The sequence below is a fragment of the Orycteropus afer genome, unplaced genomic scaffold, assembly GCF_000298275.1.
Source record: "Orycteropus afer afer isolate SDZICR_OR568_19922 unplaced genomic scaffold, OryAfe1.0 scaffold00048, whole genome shotgun sequence".
In the NCBI taxonomy this organism is placed as follows: domain Eukaryota; kingdom Metazoa; phylum Chordata; class Mammalia; order Tubulidentata; family Orycteropodidae; genus Orycteropus; species Orycteropus afer.
The window spans coordinates 4420228-4441592 of record NW_006921635.1 but is presented as its reverse complement, the minus strand read 5'-3'; the positions used below and the strand labels follow the sequence as shown (position 1 = coordinate 4441592).

Below are 21365 nucleotides of genomic sequence, written 5' to 3'. Positions count from 1 at the left end.
AAAAAAAAAAAAAATTGTAAATGTGCATCTTTGGGGAGACTTTTGTTGAATCCCAGAGGGTCTGTGGCTGCAAACTGCTGTGTACAGCCTTGCCCTCCAAGTGGGGTCCACCTGGGAGGCTGTTAGAGATACAGATCGTCAGGCTCCCCGGCAGCCGGAGAGCAACTCTACGCCAACTCCAGAGACCAGTGAGCCAGATCCAGGCTTTTTTTCCAAACAGCCCTGAGCTAAGAATGATTTATGTTTTTCAAAGGGTTGCCACAGAGATTGTATGCAGCCACACAGCCCAGAGTATCTACTAGCTGGCCCTTTAAGGAAGGGCATGCAGACCTTACCATACAGCCCAGGTCTTACCCAGAGTTTGAGATTCCTGGGAGGGAGCTGGCAGGTACTGAAAAGGCGGCTCCTATCCCAACCGCTTTGTAACAGAAAAAGTTAACAAATGCTATACAGCTGCATTTCTGGAAACAAGACATCTTTTATATTGCGATTCATAGCAAGCCTATAGGACAGAGCAGAACTGCCCCATTAAGGTTTCCAAGGCTGTCATTTTCACAGAAGCAGGCTACCACATCTTTCTCCCACAGCGGCTGGTGGGTTTGAGCCCCTCCCCCCTTTTTGGTTACCAGCCAAACACTTTAACTACCAGGGCTACTAACTACCAGGGCTACTTTAAGAAGTCTCTCATTCTCTTATCTGTCAAGTGTTGTGCAAAATCTGGACACTAATCCCGGTATTCTTCTATGAACTCAGTAACAATCTATTTCCCAACTCTGTCCTTTTTCTTCCTCAACCGCTTGAAAAAGTCACTTCACATACGCTACTAAACCTCACTCCTATAAGTTGACAACCAAAACCGAAGCATTTCTCCTTTTAAATAGTCACCAAGTTTAAACTTTTTTTAAAAAAATTCTTTAAAAATTCCTGAAAATTGCTGGCACTACTGGTGAACATTTAGTCTTCATTTTAGGAAAAATAAAATTAATTTTATCTAGACGCTCTAAGCAGGGCAATTCTGTTGTTAGGATTGTGTCATCTCCTCAACTTACATGACCTTACAATGCCTCGCTTCAGAGCATACATCAGGACAGAAGTCAGCCAAGGAGATGGACGTCCTTTGCAGTCATCCACTCCATGTTACCAAGACACATAAAGTTTGTTTTAAACAATGCTGAGAACAGGACCCTTGAGAAAGAAGTGAATAACCCCCTGGGACATATACCAAACCCCACCCCCATTCTAAAATTAAAACTTGAATAGCTATCATAGTTCGATTAACTTTTATACACTCATCACTTAGCAACATGGTTAGGTTCCAAGACCAAGCCATTAAGTGCAACTTCAGTGACCAAATGCTCCTCAGGCATCAGGAGGCACCTGGAGATGGCCCAGTGGGGAGATCCCCGAGGGGCTATTCTCTCCTCTGGAGCCAAAGTCCACAGCCTGTCCACCTCTGCACCAAGACTTCCATATTTTAGGCAGGCAGGTGGGCTTGTACCATTTCAAACCCTAGGTAGAGCTGACTGAGTCACCGTCTGCAGCCAGGAGGGGCCCATTCCACACTGCCTCAACACACGCCGAGTTCTTGCTCTCCAGCACAAGACCACCCAGGACCACGGCCCAGTGGCCCGTGTGCCACAGAGCGCACAAATGGTGGCTCTCAGGGTCTACAGCACAGTGACTGCTGCGTGTCCTATCTGTGCTCTACTGCCTCTCACAGACTTGGAGCCCTAAGCTGAAGCTCCACTTGGCCCAAGGCCCCTGCACCTGGCCTTGCCCCTGCCAACTTTATTTGTTCCAAGACTGGGGAGAGGGGTAGGATGGGAGGGATGAAGGACTTGGGACTCTGGAGGGAGGCACTTTCTCACTCAAAACGTATCTACCACTCAGGGGTCAAAATGGGAGATCCTGGCTAGAATGGGATAAAACTGTAGAACAAAATTCAAAATCATAAAAAGAGCTGTTAGCTGTTTCACTGTGGGGATTGCAATCAATGTCACAGAACAAAATGAGTGTGAACAGAAAATGACTTTGCTCTGTAAACTTTTACCCAAATTTAAAAAAAAAAAAAAAATATATATATATATATATATATATAAGTATGTGTGTGCGTATGGATTTAAGGAGCCTTTTTTTTTTTTAAACTCCCGTTGTATGAGTGAAATATCAGAGAATGAGGTAGTGGGTAAGTGAGGAAAGGAGTAGGTGTGTTACATATAATGCAGAAGTGGAAAGCCTAAAAATGCTGATGTTCATTTCACATACAATCATGCATGCTTTTACTACTTTTGGCTTCTATCCAGCCACCCAGAGAAATGTTTCCTTAATTTTAAATATTAAAATAATGCAAAATTACTGTGATTTCATGGCACCAAGCGTCTCTTTCATTTTACTTGCCAAATTTGGCTCCTGCATTCTAGGTACTTCTAAAGTTTCCATAGACATTTGCTGTGTGTGCTTACTCAGTTTCTCCTTGGAAAGGCAATTAGCTCATAGAGCAACAAATTTCCTCAACTCCTTGTACCCCCTTCCCCAAAAAACATCTAGTCCAATGCAGCCTTCTGAAAAGCTATGCAGAACCAGATGTCTGCACTAGGCTTCATCATCGAGCCCAGAGATGATCCCAACACTGCAAACAGGACTATAAAGTCTGTCTGTTACAAAAAGAATCAAAACAGCGAGTTTGTACTTGCTTTCATCCTCAGAAGTGTTCAAGGTTTTCTCTAGATACTCAAGTTTGCAGTATGGTTTCCTACCTCCAATTTCATAAATACCCCTGAATGCTACCATGTCTAAAGGTACAATTGATGCTATTTAATTTAGCCCTTTGGGCTATGTGGAGAGGTAAGACTTTGAATGACAAAATTCAGATCTATATTTAGAATTGAAGTTCATTTGTATAGTTTCACAAAATTGAATTATTGGGCTAAATCCCAAATTGCTGGTTGGATTACATTATTCACCTTGATCAAAGCAGAATTTAAGTAAAAAAACCTCAACATACATCATGAGAAGTCATCAAAACAAATATACAGAACACACTGACAATGTAACAGTTACAGTGTGACATGACTTCCTCAACATAATAAAGGGAATCTACAAAACCCACAGTTAACCATCATACTTAATGGTGAAAGACTGAAACCTCTTGCCCAAGATGAGAAACAATACAAAAGATGTGGACTTTTCACCATTCCTATTCAACACCACACTGGAAGATGCTAGCCAAGGCCATTAGGTAAGAAAGCATAAAAGGAATGCATACTGGAAAGGAAAAAGCAAAGCCATTTTTATTTTCAGATGACAGATCTCATGTACAGAAAATTCTAAGGAATCCATTACAAAGTTGTTAGGTGACATCGAGCCAGTTCCAACTCACAGTGACCTTATGTACAACAGAACGAAATAAAACATTCAACTACATGAGTTCAGCAAGGTTGTCAACTAAAAGAGCAATATGCAAAAAATCAACTCCTTCTGTACACTGTTGTTGGATGCCATCAAGTCAATGCGGACTCACCACAATCTCATACAACAGAGCAAAACTGCCCCACAGAGTTTTCTAGACTGTCATCTTTATGGTAGCCAATCCCCAGGCCATTCTCCCACGGAGTAGATGGGTAGGTTTGAACTGCCAACTTTCTGGTTTGCAACTGAGCACTTTAACCATTGTGCCACCGGGGCTCTTTTCACTAGGAAGGAACAATCCAAAAGTAACTGTTCCATTTACAATGTTTCAAAAGTTATTTTTAAAAATCACGAAAACACATAGGAATAAAAAGTCTAAGATTCGTACACTGGAAACTACACCAACATGGAAAGACATGAAAAAATCTATATAAATGGAAAAATTGCCTCATGGTCATGGATCAGACAACTTAGTACTTAACAGTAATAAGGTGGCAACATTCCCCAAACTGATCTACAAATTCAACATAAGTCTTATTAAAAGCCAAGCTATTTTGCACAAATAAACTAATCGCAAAATTTTTCTTACAAATGCCACTAAAACCACAAACAAAATTTAAAAATATACAAAGGAGGCTTCATCAAAAAGAAACACTTTTGTGCTATAAATGATACCACAAGGAAAAGTGCAAAGATACCACAGAAGAGGAGAAACTTTTGCAAATCACCGATAAGGCACATGTATCCAGGATACATGAAGAACGCCGACAGCTCAACACGGAAGACAGCCCAATCAAATGGGTTATTAAACAAACATTTTCCCAAAGAAGACATACAAACAGCCAGGGTAAGCATATAAAAAGCTGTCCAACATCATTGGAAAATTAGGGAAATGCAAATCACGAGATACCACTTCATTCATAGTTAATATTAAAAAAAAAAAAAGACAATAACAAGTACTGGCACAAATGCAGAGAAATCAAAACTCTCATCCCCAACGGTGCAGCCATTGTAGAAAGCACTGGGTGGTTCCCCAAAGGGTTACAAATTCACATGACCCAGCATTTCCATGCCTAGGTATGTACCCAAGAGAAGTAAAAAAACATGGGCAACTGGGAAGAGGAGAGAAAGGTGGGAACAATTGCTAGACAGGTAACAGACAAGTATTGATTTGGATGAAGGAAAAGGTACCAAAAGTTAGTGACCAACACAATAACACTAAGGAAAAGGAAGATACAGAGAGGTGCATAAGAGGTACAGACAACAAAGATAAACACCTTTACATACACAATACTGCATTATCAGTGATAACAAGCATTAACCTATGGGTACATACACAGGTAGGCTGAATGATCAGGTATGTCTAGGCAAAAAGGAATATACCTATGATGATACATAAGTTTAGAGGACAATATTGCTACACATGTATTCGTTATATGCTATAAACAGAACTAACGGGGGCAAGGTAATGATCATTTCTTCACCATAGCCAACCACCTCGAGAGAGCGAGTTGTTTGTTGGGCCTGCGGGCTCAGGACCATGGCTGCAGGAGACATCAAGCTCAAATGGCTTAACATACTACACAAAAACATTGTTCTACATTGTACTTTGTTGAGACTGGAGTCTTACAAGTTTGCAAGGGATTTAGATGCAACAATGGGTCTCTCCTTGACCCAAGAAAATCAATGACACATGGAAACAATTAGTCCAAGGGACTAGTAGATCATACGAACCTCAGCCTAAATGACCATGAGACCAGAACTAGATGGTACTTGGCTACCACTGTCAATCACTCGGAAAGACAGCAGTGCAGGAGATCCTGGACAGATGGGAGAACAATGTGGAACAAAACTCACAATCTTAAGACCAGGTTTACTGGTCTGATAGAGCCCGGTGAGACCCTTAAGACAATAGCCCCTAGTTACTCTTCAGGCCTGGAATTGAACTCACTCCCTGGCTTCCAGCCAAACAAAAGACAGGCACATAAGGTGAACATTTACACCAGGTAGACACACTCCTCAGAATGATCAATCATGCAGAATTTGCACAGGAAGATCGCTTAGGAGGCAGGAATGCACAGGAAAGGAGGATACAAGGAAAAGGTGACCACAGGGAGGAAGAGGGAAGAGAGCTGTTACATTATGGGGATTGCAATCAATGCCATGAAATAAACTGTGTAAGAACAGCTGTATGGAATGTGAATGTGCTCCGTAAACTTTCACCCAAATCACAAAACAAAAACAAAAAACTACCGCCACACAACAGCCTATCACAAATGTTCACAGCAGTATTATCCATAATACCTCAAAGTGGAAGCAAGCTACACATCCACCAACTGATAAACGGAACAATGAAACGTGGTTGATCCAGACGATGGAGTAATTAGCTGTCAGTAAAAAGGATAAAGTACGGATCCAGGCTACAACACGGATGAATCTCTAAAGCATTACGCTAAGCGCAAGACGTCAGCCACAAAAGGCTATATATTAACCCTAAAATCAAAAAGTAGATGAGTGGCACCAGTCCCCAACAGCGACTGACCTAGTGGGTGAGGGCTGACCATGTTCTGGAATCACAGAGGTAACTGTAACTGTACAACACAGTGACTGACTCTCATCAATACCACTCAATAGTATAGTTAAAAAGAATTAAAATGGTCATTTTTTTTTTAAAATAATTTATCACAATAAAACAAAGACTAAAATAAACACGTTCTGGAATTGGTGATGACTGCAAAACTCTGAATATATGAAAAACCACTGCCCTGAACTGTACACTTTAAAGGGGTGAATTTTATGGTATTTGAATTATATCTCAATAAAGCTATTATTTAAAAAAAAATTTGACTGGGTCTCCAACAAATTGAAGTATGATACACAAGAAGTCCTGGGAGTGCAACAGTTAAGCCCTTGACTACTAACTCAAAGGCTGGTGGTTCAAACCCACCTGGCAGCTCCAAAGAGAAAGACCTGGTCATTTGCTCCTGTAAAGATTACAGCCTAGAAAACACCCTAAATCCTATGGGCAGTTCAATGCTCAGTGCTTGCTATAAGTTGGCACCCAGTCAGCACCCAATGCAACATATACTATGGACGCATTCTGTACTAAGCAAATGCAGTTGAAGGCAGTGGTAATAAGCCACAAAGACTCAAGTTTCCTAAAATGTAAAATGTGAATTAACAGTACATTATTTATTCTGTGGTGGATGGTTAAAAGCCAAACATTTATGTGCAACCTCTAAGCATATCACCATCTCTGGCATCCGTTCCCAGTTGTTTAGCTATCATGACTGAATGCATACGTATAAACTTATGTTCACTTCTGCACAGAAGCCGCACAATAAGCACGCCTACAATGGTGACCCTACCCTACACTCCTGATTCAGACTTCATTCGTCATTCACTCAAAGTTTCTTACACGTTCAGCAAGACAACAACAGTGGTCAGGATGCCACAGTTCAACGGGTTCACTGCGTAACAGTATGTATGCAAGCGAAAAAATAAAATAGTACATCTCCTCTAAACTGTATCATGTCTGCTCCGCATCCCTCAGTCAGCATGGTCAGAACTTTTACATGTGAGCCCAATGTCAAAGTCTGCATATGCTTTTAGAAATGACTACTGATGGGGAGGGGTCAGGAGAGAAGTCGGAGGGAAAACATAGTAAGAAACTATCAGGACATGCTAGGATTGCCCACGAATGATTCCAAACGATTAAAAGGAAAATGGATTTAAATATGTGTACAGATTAGAACAGCAGTAGAAACAGCAATATATCACCTAAATAAAAAGGAGACTTGTCTCTAAACACCTCAAGTCAAAAGATTAACAATCCAATTAAAAGATAGGCAGAAGACACGAATAGACACTTCAGGAATAGACATATTCAGGAGGCCAGCAAATATATGAAGAAATGCTCACAATCATTAGCCATCAGAGAGATGCAAATCAAAGCAATCAGATACCATCTCACCCCAGCACTAACGGCAAAGTTCAACGAGACAGAAAATAACAAATGCTGGCGAAGATGTGGACAGACTGGAAGTCTCACAGACTGCTGGTGGGACTGTCAAATGATACCACTGTGGAAATCAGTACAGCGATTCCTTAAAAGGTTGGAACTACAAATGCCATTTAATCTAGCAATTCCATTACTAGGTATATGTCCCAAAGAAGTGAGAGGCAGGACAAGAAGAGCTATACACACCCATGTTCACTGCAGCACTATTCACAATAGCAAAGAGATGCAAACAACCTAAGTGCCCATCAACCAAGAACGGATAACCAAACTGAAGTACATATACACAATGCAATACTATGCAACACTGGAGAATAATGTAGAATCTGCAAAACACTACAAAACATGGATGAGCTTGGAGGACACTATACTGACTGAAATAAGTCAATCACAGAAGAACAAATATTGTATTGATTTATTATTTTAAAAAGCCAAGGAAAGGTTTATACATGGAAGGAAATTTTCTTCGTTGGGACAGGAGGGGAGAGGAGGCTAAATTCCTAGACAGGTTGGGGGGGGGAAGATATATATGGAGAGGGAGAGGGGAGAAAGAATAAAGATTATTAGTGGTTACCAAGGGTAGGAGGGAAGGGGGAAAGGAGAAGCCTTTGTTTGTGGGGCACTGTGTTCATGCTAATGGTGGTGGAATATTTTGGAAAAGGATAGCAATAATGGTGGCACAACATGAAAAATGTCAATGTCCCTGAGCTGTAAATGGGTAAGTTGTTATGCTGGCAAACATCTTGTTGAGTATGTTTTCACCACAAAAAAAAAATTAAGGGGGGAAAAAAAAAGACCCTATAGTGTAACAAAAAGGAATCTGAGGCTACACATGTGATGGATCAACCATGATTTGTTCTTCCTCAACTACCAAATGCAACATTTAAACTAATTACAAAAACACCTGTAGCAGGAATGGAATTTACACAGTGGGCAAGAAGGGAGATCAAGGTTGTAAATCAAAACTATGAATGTGAGATTTGTGCAGTGGGCAAATTAATAAACTATATAAAATATGCTTGACTTCCCAAAAAAAGTCAAGAGAACAGAGTGGTACTAACACTGAGAGGCCTGCCGGGCTACAGCGAAGGAGAGTGGTCCAAGATGAGCTCAAAAGGCAAGCAAGTATGCACAGGGAGATAGCTCAGGGTGCAGAAGAGTATGAAGGGATGGACACTGGGAGGAGGTAACTATGGGGAGGAAGTGGGAGGGGAGCTGCTGCATTGTAAATTTTGGTCAATGACATGAGACAAAGTATATGTGAACTGCTGTATGAAAAGTGAATTTACTCTGTAAATCTTCACCCAAATCCTAATTAAAAAAAAAAATAAAAAAAAAAAAGGCAAGCAAGAACTCAACTCAAGGCCTTTAAGGGAAAAGGAAGGATTTTAGGTCATATTTTGTATGCAATGGGGAAGCCACTAAAGGGAGTTTGAGCAGATAAATAAACAAGTGGCCTTTAAAGAGACCACTCTGGTTGCTGGATGGGAAGAAAAAAAGGAAGAGGCGGTGACCACCACAGTGCGAGGGGATGGTCGGGACTAATGTGGCTGGTGTGGGTGTTTGAGACAGAATCAACTGGCTTCAGACAGAGTTTAGTGCACGCGAGAGGGAAGAATAAATTAACCAGGTGGTTACTGCGACCTGAGGAGATGGGAAAGTCTGGAGGAAATCAAAAGCACTGCTGGTGCAGAAAAGCTGCCACAGAGAAGATGCCCCAAGGCATTGAGTCGGCACCCCCCACCCAAATCTACTGATACACACTACGAACAGACCCTTGGAAGGTAGTGAGATGCCTGACCGACATAAAACGCTTAAAATAATCTTACTCGGGGAGGCTTAAGAGTAAAGCAATGCTGGAGAACTGGAACGCGCACACAATCAAGCAGAACCTCAGGCCCGTGTTCAAGCAATGGGATCTGCAATCCCACCTACCACACATGCGCGTTTGTGGAAGATATGCTATCTTCCTCCTTGGTTCCTTGCCCAGTTACTAAAATCATCACCACCCAGTCACGCATTATCTTTGACTCTCCATCCTACCCTTTCCCCACCCAACATCCATTCAGTTACCAATGCATTGCTTTGTATCTATATCAGCATCTTTGCAATGCCCCCCCCACCAAAAAAAAACTATCCATGACCAGAATTCCATACCCCAGGGACATTCTGATGGTACTCTGGGTTGAGATGGGTGTTTAAAGAATATGCCAGTATCCATAAACTCTTAAAATCTTCCCCTTCAATCCTAATGCTACTGCCCTCATTAAAATAGTTCCCTCTCTCCAGCCTCCTCGAGTCCAACCTATTTAACTTCTACATCACAGCCAAAATTCCCTAACTCAAATATTTTCATATAAAAACACTGTGACACCTGGTAAAATCTGAATAAACTCTGTAGATCATCATATTGTCTCCATCTGCAGATTTTCATCATCGAGTTGGGGTTATGTAAGAGAACGTCCTTGATCTTTGGAAACACTAACGTAGTTAGGAGTAAAGGGGCATCGTGTCTGTAAACTTACTCAAACAGTTCAGACAAACTGTATGTATATACAGACGCAGAGAGAACGAGAGTGCACATGTGATAAAACACTAACATTTGGAGAATCTGGGCGAAGGAAATATGGGAATTCTGTTCCTCTTTTAGCAACTGAAATGATGTCAAAATAAAAGCTTTTAAAATCCCGAATATTTCATTCTCACAAGTACCTTTGCTAACAGTACTCTTAGGCCACCTGTACAATCATTTCCACATACTTTTGCAGTCCCAGATAATCATCTTATTGGTTGGAAAACAACCAACAAAATTATAGATAGAGAATGAGTGAACAGGCAGTTTCCTTTCAGAGGCCAAAACTGTAGTTCAGCCCTTTGAAGTCCTTTCATTAAAACAATACAATAAAAGGAAGCACACCTCCCCACAAGGTAGTGTCAAGTGTTAGTGAGACAATGCACAAAAAGAAACAAGGTAAAGGACCAGGATTCTGAGCAAAGGTCTGCCTCAAAGGTCTGAATATTCCAACTGTGATCGGTTGTTCTGGTTGGGTGCAGGGGACATATGGGGCTGTCTGCACACATGGCCACACGTAGGGCAGTGAAGACACTGACCCTTCAAGATCTGTTGAGTGTTCTGGACTTGCAGTGGATCCATGGATTCTTTGAACCCCACCCAAAGTCTACATTAAGACCCCAGATCAGTGGGTTGTTTAAAAGTACTGACCCATCAACTTAATTCAACAGTTTTAAGTGTGACTCAATCTGTGCCAAGAAACAAAACAGAAAAAATTGTGTAGTTAATTGTGTAGCCATTAACTAGTAGTATTCTAACAAATCGCTTGCTACAACTACATATTCTTTCCAAATTAAGATCAAGTTTATCTGGTAGAGGAGCTACCAGAGCTCCTCTCTAATACTAGTGTTTTACAATGTACATGGGAGCTCTGGTAGCATAGTGCCTGAGGCACTTGACTGCTAACCAGAAGGCTGGTGGTTCAAACCCACCAGCCACTCCTCGGAAGGAAGATGGAGCAATCTACTTCTGTAGTGATACTGCCTCGGAAACCCAAGGAAGGGTTGCTGTGAGTTGATTCTGACTCAATTGCACATAACAACAATGTACATAAACTAGCAGACACAATAATTCAAAACAAAACAAAAAAAAACACCCAAAAACCACAGCCTTAAATGGGGTGAACATTTATAGGTACCCTCCTTGGAGAGATCAATCCAGGGAGAATAGAAAGGCAGTGTTTGCACAGGCAGACAGCTCAGGGAACAGGAGTGCATGGGAGAGAAGGAAGAGGGAAGAGGTAACTACCGGGAGGAAGTGGGAAGACAGTTGTTATACTGTGGGGGAATTACACTCAACATCATGAAACAAAAATGTGTATGAACTACTGTATGGAAAATGAATGTGCTCTGTAAATTTTCACCCAAATCACAATTAAAAAAACAAAACAAAAAAACCCAGCCATTATCAACACACAAAGGGAGATGTCATAATATTTCAAAATCACTTTTCAGAAAACATCGGTTGTTTGGATGGCACTAAAATATGTTTAAAATATGCTAAGCAACTCTGGAAGAAGAGTAATTAGGCATCTGGTTGATAACTGTAACGGTCAGCAGTTCGAACCCACCAGCTGCTTTGCAAAGATGATGCAGTCTGCTCTTGTAAAGACTGACAGCCTTAGAAACTCTATGGGGGCATTCTGTTCTGTTCTATATGCCAGAACCTGCTTGATGGTGGTGAGTTTTAAAAATCATTTGTTGTTAATATACAACAACAAAAATACAAATAATCCAACTAAAAACTGGGTGGAATTGGTACTGGTATAACGACAAACACATAGACCAATGGAACAGAATTGATAACCCAGAAATAGGTCTATTTGACCTATGGTCAGCTGATTTTTGACAAAAGGCTGAAATCTATTAAATAGGGATGAGATGGTCTCTTTAACAAATGGTGCTGGCAAACTGGATATCCATTTGGAGAAAAATTAAACGAGATCTGTACCTCATACCATACACAAAAACTAACTTCAAAGACTTAAATGTGAAACCTAAAACTATAAAGTTCCTCAAGGAGAAAATAGGGGCAAATTTAGGGGCCCTAACTTATGGCATAAACATAACTCAAAACGCACAAACAGCTGAACTAGATGAATGGGACCTTCTAAAATTAAATTTTTATGTGCTTCCAAAGACTTCTCCAAAAGGATCAAGAGAACCTACAGATTGGGAAAAAATATTTGGCAATGACACATCTGACAAGGGACTTATCTCTAAAATTTATAGAAAACTCCAATACCTCAACAATAAAAAGATTAACAATCCAATTTAAAAAATGAGCAGAAGACATCAACAGACACTTTACCACAGAGGATATTCAAGCGACCAGCAAATACATAAATGTTCACCATCACTAGCCATCAGAGGTGCAAATCAAAGCAACAATGAGATACCATCTCACCCCAGCACTAATAGCAAACTTCAACAGACAGAAAATAAATGCTGGCAAGGATGTGGAAAGACTGGAACTCTCACACACTGCTGGTGGGACTGTCAAATAACCACTATGGAAAGCAGTATGGCAGTTCTTTAAAAAGCTGGAATTAGAAATACCATTTGATCCAGCAATCCCATTACTAGCTATATCCTAAAGAAGTGAGAGCCATGACAAGAACAGATATATGCACACCCGTGTTTATCACAGCACTATTTACAACAGCAAAAAGATGGAAAAAACCTAGGTGCCCATCAACAGAAGAATGGATAACCAAACTACGGTATATACACACAATGGAATACTATGCAACTCTAAAGAATACTGTAGAATCTACAAAACACCACATAACATGGATGAACTTGGAGGACATTACGCCAAGTAAAATTAAGTCAGTCACAGAAGGACAAATAAAGTATTAGTTCATTATTGTAAAAAATTAAGGAAAGGTTTATATATGGAAGGAAACGCTCTTTGCTGGGTGGGAAAAGGGGAGGGGTGGGAAAAGGGGAGGGAACACTGCAAAAATTAAAAAATAATAAAAGTAATAACAAATCAACAAATTAATTTTTTTAAAAAATCTGTTAATATAATTCATAGGTAAAGACAATCATTTAACGGAATTATGAGAGAAAACGACAACACTCAGAATACAATCTAGAAAATAAAAATGATAAACTCTACTCACCAGCAATCTCTACAATGTCTCCAGGAACTATGTCTTTAGCTTTAATTCGCTGTACACTCTTTCTGTCCTGTCGATACACTTTGCCCATTTCAGGCTCATACTCCTTAAGGGCTTCAATTGCATTTTCAGCATTTCTTTCCTGTAAAAAAAAAAGAGAAAACACCGATCTGCCACAGGAAGTAAATGTTTCCAGCCCAATGAATCAAATCTTAAAGAGTTCTAACTAAACACAAAAAGAAATTATAGAACCTGTTGTAAGTACAATAGCCTCCATCCACACACCCCACACCATTTAAGCCAGTCCTGTCACATGAAAGTTGTATGGTCTAACGGTCTGGGCCAACGTTCAATCTACGCTCTTCCACTTCACAGCGATGTGATCATTACACAATGCACAGGCCTACTGCCTACACAGTGAGGACAGAGTACCTACTTCAAGGGTATAAAGATTACAAGTGACATGTACAATGCTCAGAATCATGTTTGGTACAAAATAAATGATGAGAGACAAATTAAGAAAATCAGGTTGCGCCTCACTTGTAAGTAATCTTTCTCCGTTACCACTGGTAACAATCAGCGAATGGCTGGAATCTCATCACAGCATGCCAGTCACATTCCATATTCATCATAGCATCATCTATAAATATACTGAGACCTAGCCACAGTTTTTTATTCCCAATTTCTAAATGAAATGAAGAGGCAGAATTAAAATGGAATGAAAAGCATGTTGAAAGCAACACTACAGGAAAATGGCTTTAAAAAAAAGAAAGAAAGAAAGAAAATAAAGACAAGCATATGCACCAAATCTGTCTTCTCTTTTAGAAAAGAAAAAACAAGTCGAGCCTACAAAGCGCACACCCAGGCAAGGCAACACAGAGGACAAAAGGAAGCACTCTCATGCCTCTGCCATTTTGCCTTCATTCTAAAGTGCTTCAGTTTCACCTTTATCTGGATAGAATTTATGTGCAATACCATACGTCTCTTCAGTTTGCTCTAAGAATTACAGCTTGTTGTTTTTTGGAAAAGGAAAAAAAATAAAAAACCTACACCTGCTGAAAGATGTCAGAAAACTGACAGTTAATAGCATGTGTGCCTTGGTTTTCATGTATGTTCTCTGAAAAAGTACAGGAAACCATGAATTTAGGAAATTGGTAATTAAAGTAGTTTTAGTCCTATATCAGATTTTCTTAAATGAATATCGATGGCAATCACCTCATAATTCACAGAACTGCTTTGCTTTAATATTAGAACTGAATTCATGCCACCACTATGAAAGGCCTTCAGATTCAGGTTAATTGTTATGGGTATGAGAGAAAGAGCACTTGCCGAGCACTGCTGCTATTCCAGTCCAGTCAAACTGAAAATAGTTCCTTTTTCCCTCCCCTCAAAAAAAAAAAAAGACAGGTCGCTTCTTTTCCCTCTTCAAGGTCAGGTCAGGTCAAAGTTTAGCTGTACTGCTCAAGGTTAGGGAGATGTCCCAAGAACACTAACTTACAAAGGACACTCCATATTTTGCTTCTACTCAGTTAGCAAAAGTACAAGCATACACGTAGAGATGAAGTACCTCAGACGCTTGAGAACCAAGACGTTTCATCAAAATCACTTAAACCCTTCACATTCAAACTAGCAACCTTCACCCCTCTAGTTATATCTCCTACTCGAACTCAACAGCCAAATTGTTCTAAATGTCATCCCTCACATACACTTGAACTGTCCTACTCGTGCCATACCCTCTCTGGGATATTTTTCCCAGTCTCTATTAAACTCCATTCTCTATAATCTCAACAGCCTGTCACCTCCTCTAAAACCCTCTTTCAATGCACTAACCAAAAAGGATACCCATTCCCACCTTCCATATTTACTACGGGTGAATAACTGACTTTACTAGCGGTCACCTCACTCTATAGTTCCAATTTCCCTTACTCTCCGAAGGTAAGAACCCTGCAGTACTGCTCACCCCATTCTGCATGCCGTGGAAATGAGATTAAGGCTGAAGAATGTTATTTTTAAGAGAAAAAAATAAGACAAATTTGAAAGTCTTGTGAAACTGCTCTAAGATTTTACTTTGGAATTCAGATCAGTCTGGGCCTGAGTTCAAATCTCAGATACTTTATGAACTAGCTATGTATAGGCCTTTGATAAGTCACTTAAATCACCCTGAACCTCACTGCCACACCTGTCCAATGGGAATGTTACTTGCCTGACAAAATCATAAGGATAAAATGGCATGTATCTGAAATACCTCATGTGGTAACTGTCAACAATTATTATTTGTAAAAACTATAAATTCCTGCCTAAAAAAATCTAATTCTGTGTATATTTTGCCTAAATTCCTCATGAGAAGATAATTTTTGTTAAAATATAAACAAACCTTTTTAAGAAAAAAGAAGTGAGAAAACAATATAGCATAATTAACAAATTCTTCTGAGGTTATCTTTCTATGAGCCCACCACATTAAATTTATTAATTTAATATGGTTGAAGTTTATAATTTTGACAAAACTAAGTATGTTTATAAGCTGTCACCACTGTAGAAATGACAAGGGCACCCTATTATTCCTATAGATGACTATAGCTATAAAAAAATCTAAGGTTAAGATCAATATGCAAAATAAATTTGAAGTATTAGTCTCATAGTTTGTTAAATTCTATCAAAATAAATAAATAAATAAGTAAACAAACATAGATCAAGAACCCTGAAAAAGTTAAAAGTTCTCAAGAGGTATTTGCAGAACTGTGTGAACAGAAACAAAAATCCCATTATGTTTCTGTAGTAAAACAGGCCTCTAATTTTCGAGTAAGAAAAGCCTGGACAACTGAGGAAAAACTGCCAAGAGTATGCTCTAAGGGGGAAAATATTTAGGATTTAAACAATTTTCACAGCTAAATCCCAGAAGATGCAAGGAGACTAAAAAAGATGGAACTGAGCACAAGAAGTTTGTCACAGGAAACAGCCAGAAAACAAAGACAGATTCTGGTGCTTACACTTTCTGGGTTCCCTGCCTAGTAGCTTCTCTCTCTGATGCTACCAAGAAGGTGAACAGTTTTCACAGCAAAGTATATTCGTGCATGAGAAAAAAAACGCACGGACTTTCCACAGATATATTTTTACCTAACACCATCAGGAGAAACATACCAGAAACACAGCTTAATTCGCTTACATCAATAACTAAAATAGCATTGTAGGAAGTTTTGCTTACCTGCCATACACCCACAATTGCATTGGCTACCAATATAAGCAAAATTACAAAGGGTTCTACAAAGGCTGTAATTGTTTCTTCACCTTCTTCAAACCAAGCCAAAACCTAAAAGAAAAATGGCATCTGTTAGAACTATTATGTATTTTTAGGCTAGTGCAACTTTACAACCCCAGTGGCTGGCACTAAAGGGATTATGCTAGACAAAATCTTTTTTTCTTACTATATCCAAAAACAAATGGTGGCAGAATGTAATGCTATAAACTACCAGCTACGTCTTGTTACTCATTCATGGGAGTCCAATATACACATACAACTTCTTACCAGTACTGCTCAGAGTTAACTGATTTTTCTGGTATTATGGTAATAATCCCATTTTAGAACCCAAATAAAATATTGTGGGGGGCACTAAATCCATTTCATATGAATATACTCAGAAGGAATAAAACGTAAATGATTCACTGAAGTAAAAGGCAATCATCAACAACCATGTTGATACGATTAAATTCTATGTTCTTAACAAATAACACGCGGTTTGGACATAAATTCATAGTAAAACCAACTTGGTCACTGATTCATATTTGAGTATATAAACTATTCCTCCTCACTGTGTTTTCAGAAGTATTACTGAGGCCCTCCCAGGATTACTAGAAGGTGGCTGTGACTGGGGTTGCATTTTGAAGGCTGTTTTCCATGTGACATCTAGTAGAGCAATGCAACACTGCAGAGATAACCAAGTCCAACACTGTTCTAAATGTCCCAAGGAAAATGGAGTCAACTCTCAGCTTACATAGTAACCTTAAGATTTAAAAGCACCACACTATACTTCTTTATCCTAGGAAGTACGAAAAAGAACCCAACACTGGATCTTGAAATAAAAACAAAACATAGCAAAAAATGTTCTACGTAGTTAAACATATAACAAGCAACTTCTGTGGAGCACCCAACACTCCAAAAATGGTATAACTAGATCTAACGATTTAATCTGGGGGGTCAATCTGCTGCTGCTTTTTTTTTAAAATAAAAGCTGTTTAAAATGCTCACATATTTCACAATAAAATTCTTTAAAAGAGCTATTTAGTGGACAATGCGTGCAATTTTTTAAGATCTCATTTTGCATATACTCATACAAGCTTTATGGCAATAATGAAGCTATCCAATTACATGCAATACATGTGAATCTAGTGGAATACCTTAAAGTGAGCTTTTACACAAACAGCAAATAGAAAGATAATCAAGGGAAGCCCCACATGTTATTGTGCAAGTAAGAGCGGGTAACAATGAATTAACAAGAAATATTTATTTAAGCAGGAAAAAATGAGGTGGCCCCAGGACCAGGATAGGGAAAAAGGCTCTAACAGATGCCAATCACCACAGCTGCCAGCGCCCAAGAACAGACAGGCACCAGCACGAGTGTGTAGCTGGCACAGCGAGCTTTCACTGGGGGATTGCTGAGGTTAAGGCCAGGCCTAACGCCAGAGTGAACGCTTCTAGGAAGTTAAAAATTCTGATAGATACAAGATCACAGCTGCTCAGATACTAGCTTTCCAAACATGTGCCAAAGAGAGTCTATCAGAAATAAGAAACTTAATTAGCTCTTTAGGGAGAAAAATTGCTCGACTTGAAGAGTAACCAAGACCTTTTCCAAAGGTCAGTGAGGCATTAGCAACTCTCAGATAGGCTTCACACCTTGTTAAGGCGGGTGTGAGTTTCCCTCTTGGCAGCTAGGTCAAAGGAGCCAGCAATACCCCATACCAGCTGGAACCTAGGAAAAGACCAAGACAGGCAGTGACATAGCAGCGAGTGCAAACCTCTGCTTTTCAAGAAACGCGCGGCTCCTCTTCATACCGGCCTTCCTCCATCACGGAACAGCCTTCATGTGTGCAGTGCAGGGCTTTCGTCCACCGTGACTTCAAATGGTTATGTGTACTAAGTACAGGCATTCAGATTATTATCTGAAGCTTCTACAAGGATATGGGAGCTCTGGTGACACAGTGCCTAAGACATCTGATTGCTGACCAGAAGGCTGGCAGTTCAAACCCAGGCACTCCTTGAAGACTGGGAAATCTACTTCCACAGAGATAATGCCTCGGAAACCCAAGGAGGGGTCACCACGAGTCGAATTGACTCGGTGGCATTGAGTTTGCTTGATTTTTGGACAGGGATATACTAATTACCACCTGGATAAGAAATGAGTAGGCAAATCTTTTTAGGATTGAAGGATGGTGCCAAACCTATTTAAAACTGACAACTACCAGTTTCCTGAATACTTTTCTAAATGCCTATTTTGAAACCACAAATAACCTGAAGAATTAAATGCTATATCGTCCAAAATGAAAGGCAGCCGCAGCCACATTTAGCTAAGTAGCCAGAACCAATCGAGTTATTCATGTTCAGTTCAGATCACATCTTGCCACAGTTTTGTTCTGCTGTGAAGAAAATCTGTATGTTGCAAAGGTGGGAAGATGATGACCCGTGTGTGCAGAGCAGAACTGTTCTACAGGGCTGTCAATGGCTATGACCTCGTGGAAGCAGATAACCAGGCCTTTCCTCTCAGGTGCCACCAAGCGCTTAAGCATTTTTGGCACCCAAGGACCTGAGATAAGGATACTGACAAAAGACTCCCTGAGATTTGGGAGCAGGGAACAGGGAGGAAAATCAGATGGGTGACAATATTACCAAAATGTTAAGATGCCTTATTAGCATTACAGTAAATTCTGTTCACAATTATTGTGTACCAGAAATAACACAACACTTAAGGAGCCCCCAGGTGGCCCAGTTAAGCGCTTGCCTACCAGCCTAAAGATCAGCAGTTTGCACCCACCCAGAGGTGGCTCCGAAGACAGGCCTGGCAACTGCCTTCCATTGAAAACCCTACGGAGCAGTTCTGTTCTGCACACATGGGGGTTCTCCATGAGCTGGGCTGGACCTGACAGCAACTAACAGCACACCAAATGTGTTTACATACTTACTGAATTAATAATGCATAAGTAGTTTCATACAGCTTCTAAGGTATAAGAATCTAAGTGGCAGTACACAAATTTAAACATTAAGAAAGTAATCAACTTCCTAAACTATATGGAAGGAAAGCAAAAGAAAAGGCTACTGCAGTGTAATTTCAGGCATAACTAAGCAGTGTTCCTTTTTCCCTTTGCGCTATACTAGCAACACAGTAACAGTACCCTATAGCAACACAGTAACAGTACCCGTATTCTCCAGCTTACATGAAAGCAAGCAAGTTTAGAGTTTCAAATTCGCCCATTTTTCAAAGTAACGACTTGCTATCCCAACGCTAAACTACATTTTAAACTGCATAAATAGAGCAAGATAGGGTATCTTCCAACTCTTACAGGAAGACCAGTCTCTGTGCATCACTACTCATTCATGACCTGATAGCCAAAAGATGCTGGATAGCAGTGCTTATCAAATAAAGCAAATTTTAATCTAAAGTTAAAGAGGTGTGTTCTGGTATGAACCGGGGGAAAGCCATGATACTGTGACTCAGTTTCTATCACATGTGGGAAATAAAGGGCTGCTTTATTTTTTAAATTTTTTAAAACAACTAAACACATTGGTAAAATGAAGAAGGAAACAAGGGCTCACCAGTAAACTTTGCCATAACTTTCCGGAGTGGGAAACAAACATTCTTTCAGCCACTAAAAACTAGGACATCAAGAACTAGACCTCATTCATTCTCTCTGATGCAGAGACAAAGCTTGTGTCGAAACTACCGCTCCTCACTGCTTTCAGACTTGAGAATACAATCTTCTAAATGCATCAACAAAAACATTCACCCTTCAAACCGTATTTTAATAAAGTCTCTAAATAAATTAGGAAAACCAAGTAAGTTGTCCATTGTTTTCCTTTAAACACACACACACACAAGGTAATATTTAAAAGCATTACATAATGCAGTATCAATGCTTCCTGAATACATACTTCAGAGAAAACTAAAGTGGGTCTTCTAGTTTTAAGATGATACCTAAACCAATTCATTTGTTTAATTACACTAACCATGACTCTCTTTTCAAGGAATCCAAGAGGAAAAAAGACATGCACAAATTATTCAAATGTGAGAAGTCCCAGTCTAGAAAGCTTTACTAGCGTTTTAGGGTACCTCTGAGAAGCTGAGGGGGAAGAATGAGAATGAAGGGTAGGTAGAAAGAACCTGTGCAAACTGTGTCACCAGAGACGACCTTACAGCTGACTGGAGACAAATATGGTTCCAAGTCTCACTTGAAGGTCACCTTCTGAGAGGCCTTTCCAGACCCCCCTCCTCCCTGCTTGATTTCTCTCCACAGCACTATTAGTATCTAACAGAATGTCTCCACTGAAATGTACGCTCCAGGCCAGGGACTTTGTCCATTATGTTCACTGTGACTGGTAACAGGTGCTCAATAAAAACAGGAGGGCACTCATTCCAGTTAAGCAGCGACAGGATGATTGTATAAAGGGCAAAGTTGGTAAGTAAGGAGGATGGAAGGACAAACAGAAATGACAGAGGGCCTCGAATGCAAAATTAAGGTTGTTTTTTTTTTTTTAAATTAAGGAATTTTTAATGTTACTCCATATGCACCAGGAGATCTCAATCCAAGTGACTTAAAAAATAATTTTTTTTCTGGTAAATATTACAAATTAACTGAACTTTATCCCCAGCAGTCATGAGTAGAAAACATTAATGACATTTCTGACTTTCTGCTACAGCAAAATATTAACTATGGTTAACAGTTTACTAGTTGGTTTGATACTCAAATAAATTGCTAAAGGCTAATACTTCTTTTGAACTTCACAGGACCTGATGATATATGGTGTACATATTGTAACAATCCCCTGTTCACTGCTCCAGGACAGTTCCTATTTTCTACCATGTTTTTCTTGTTAAACTAACAGGAAAAAACTACCATACAAGAAACTCAGCAGCTCTTTCTTTCAAAATATAAAGAGATGAGGACTAAAAAGGTCAAGTACAATGCAGCAGTGCCAATCCCAAAACAAAATCAACAAAACAAGTCTAAGACTCACAATTTCTTGATCAAACAAACCA

At 39.8% G+C, this 21365-nt stretch overlaps 1 protein-coding gene across 1 annotated transcript in view; it reads right to left on the bottom strand.

Moving 5' to 3' along the window:
- ATP2A2 (ATPase sarcoplasmic/endoplasmic reticulum Ca2+ transporting 2) overlaps nt 1-21365 on the bottom strand; it is a 60372-nt gene that overhangs the window by 36160 nt on the left and 2847 nt on the right. The window contains exons 4-5 of the mRNA XM_007938261.2: nt 16325-16429; nt 13126-13264 (exon numbers count right to left, since the gene is read on the bottom strand). Of these exons, the coding sequence (XP_007936452.2) occupies nt 13126-13264; nt 16325-16429 (244 nt within the window). The remainder of the gene's footprint in view (nt 1-13125; nt 13265-16324; nt 16430-21365) is intronic.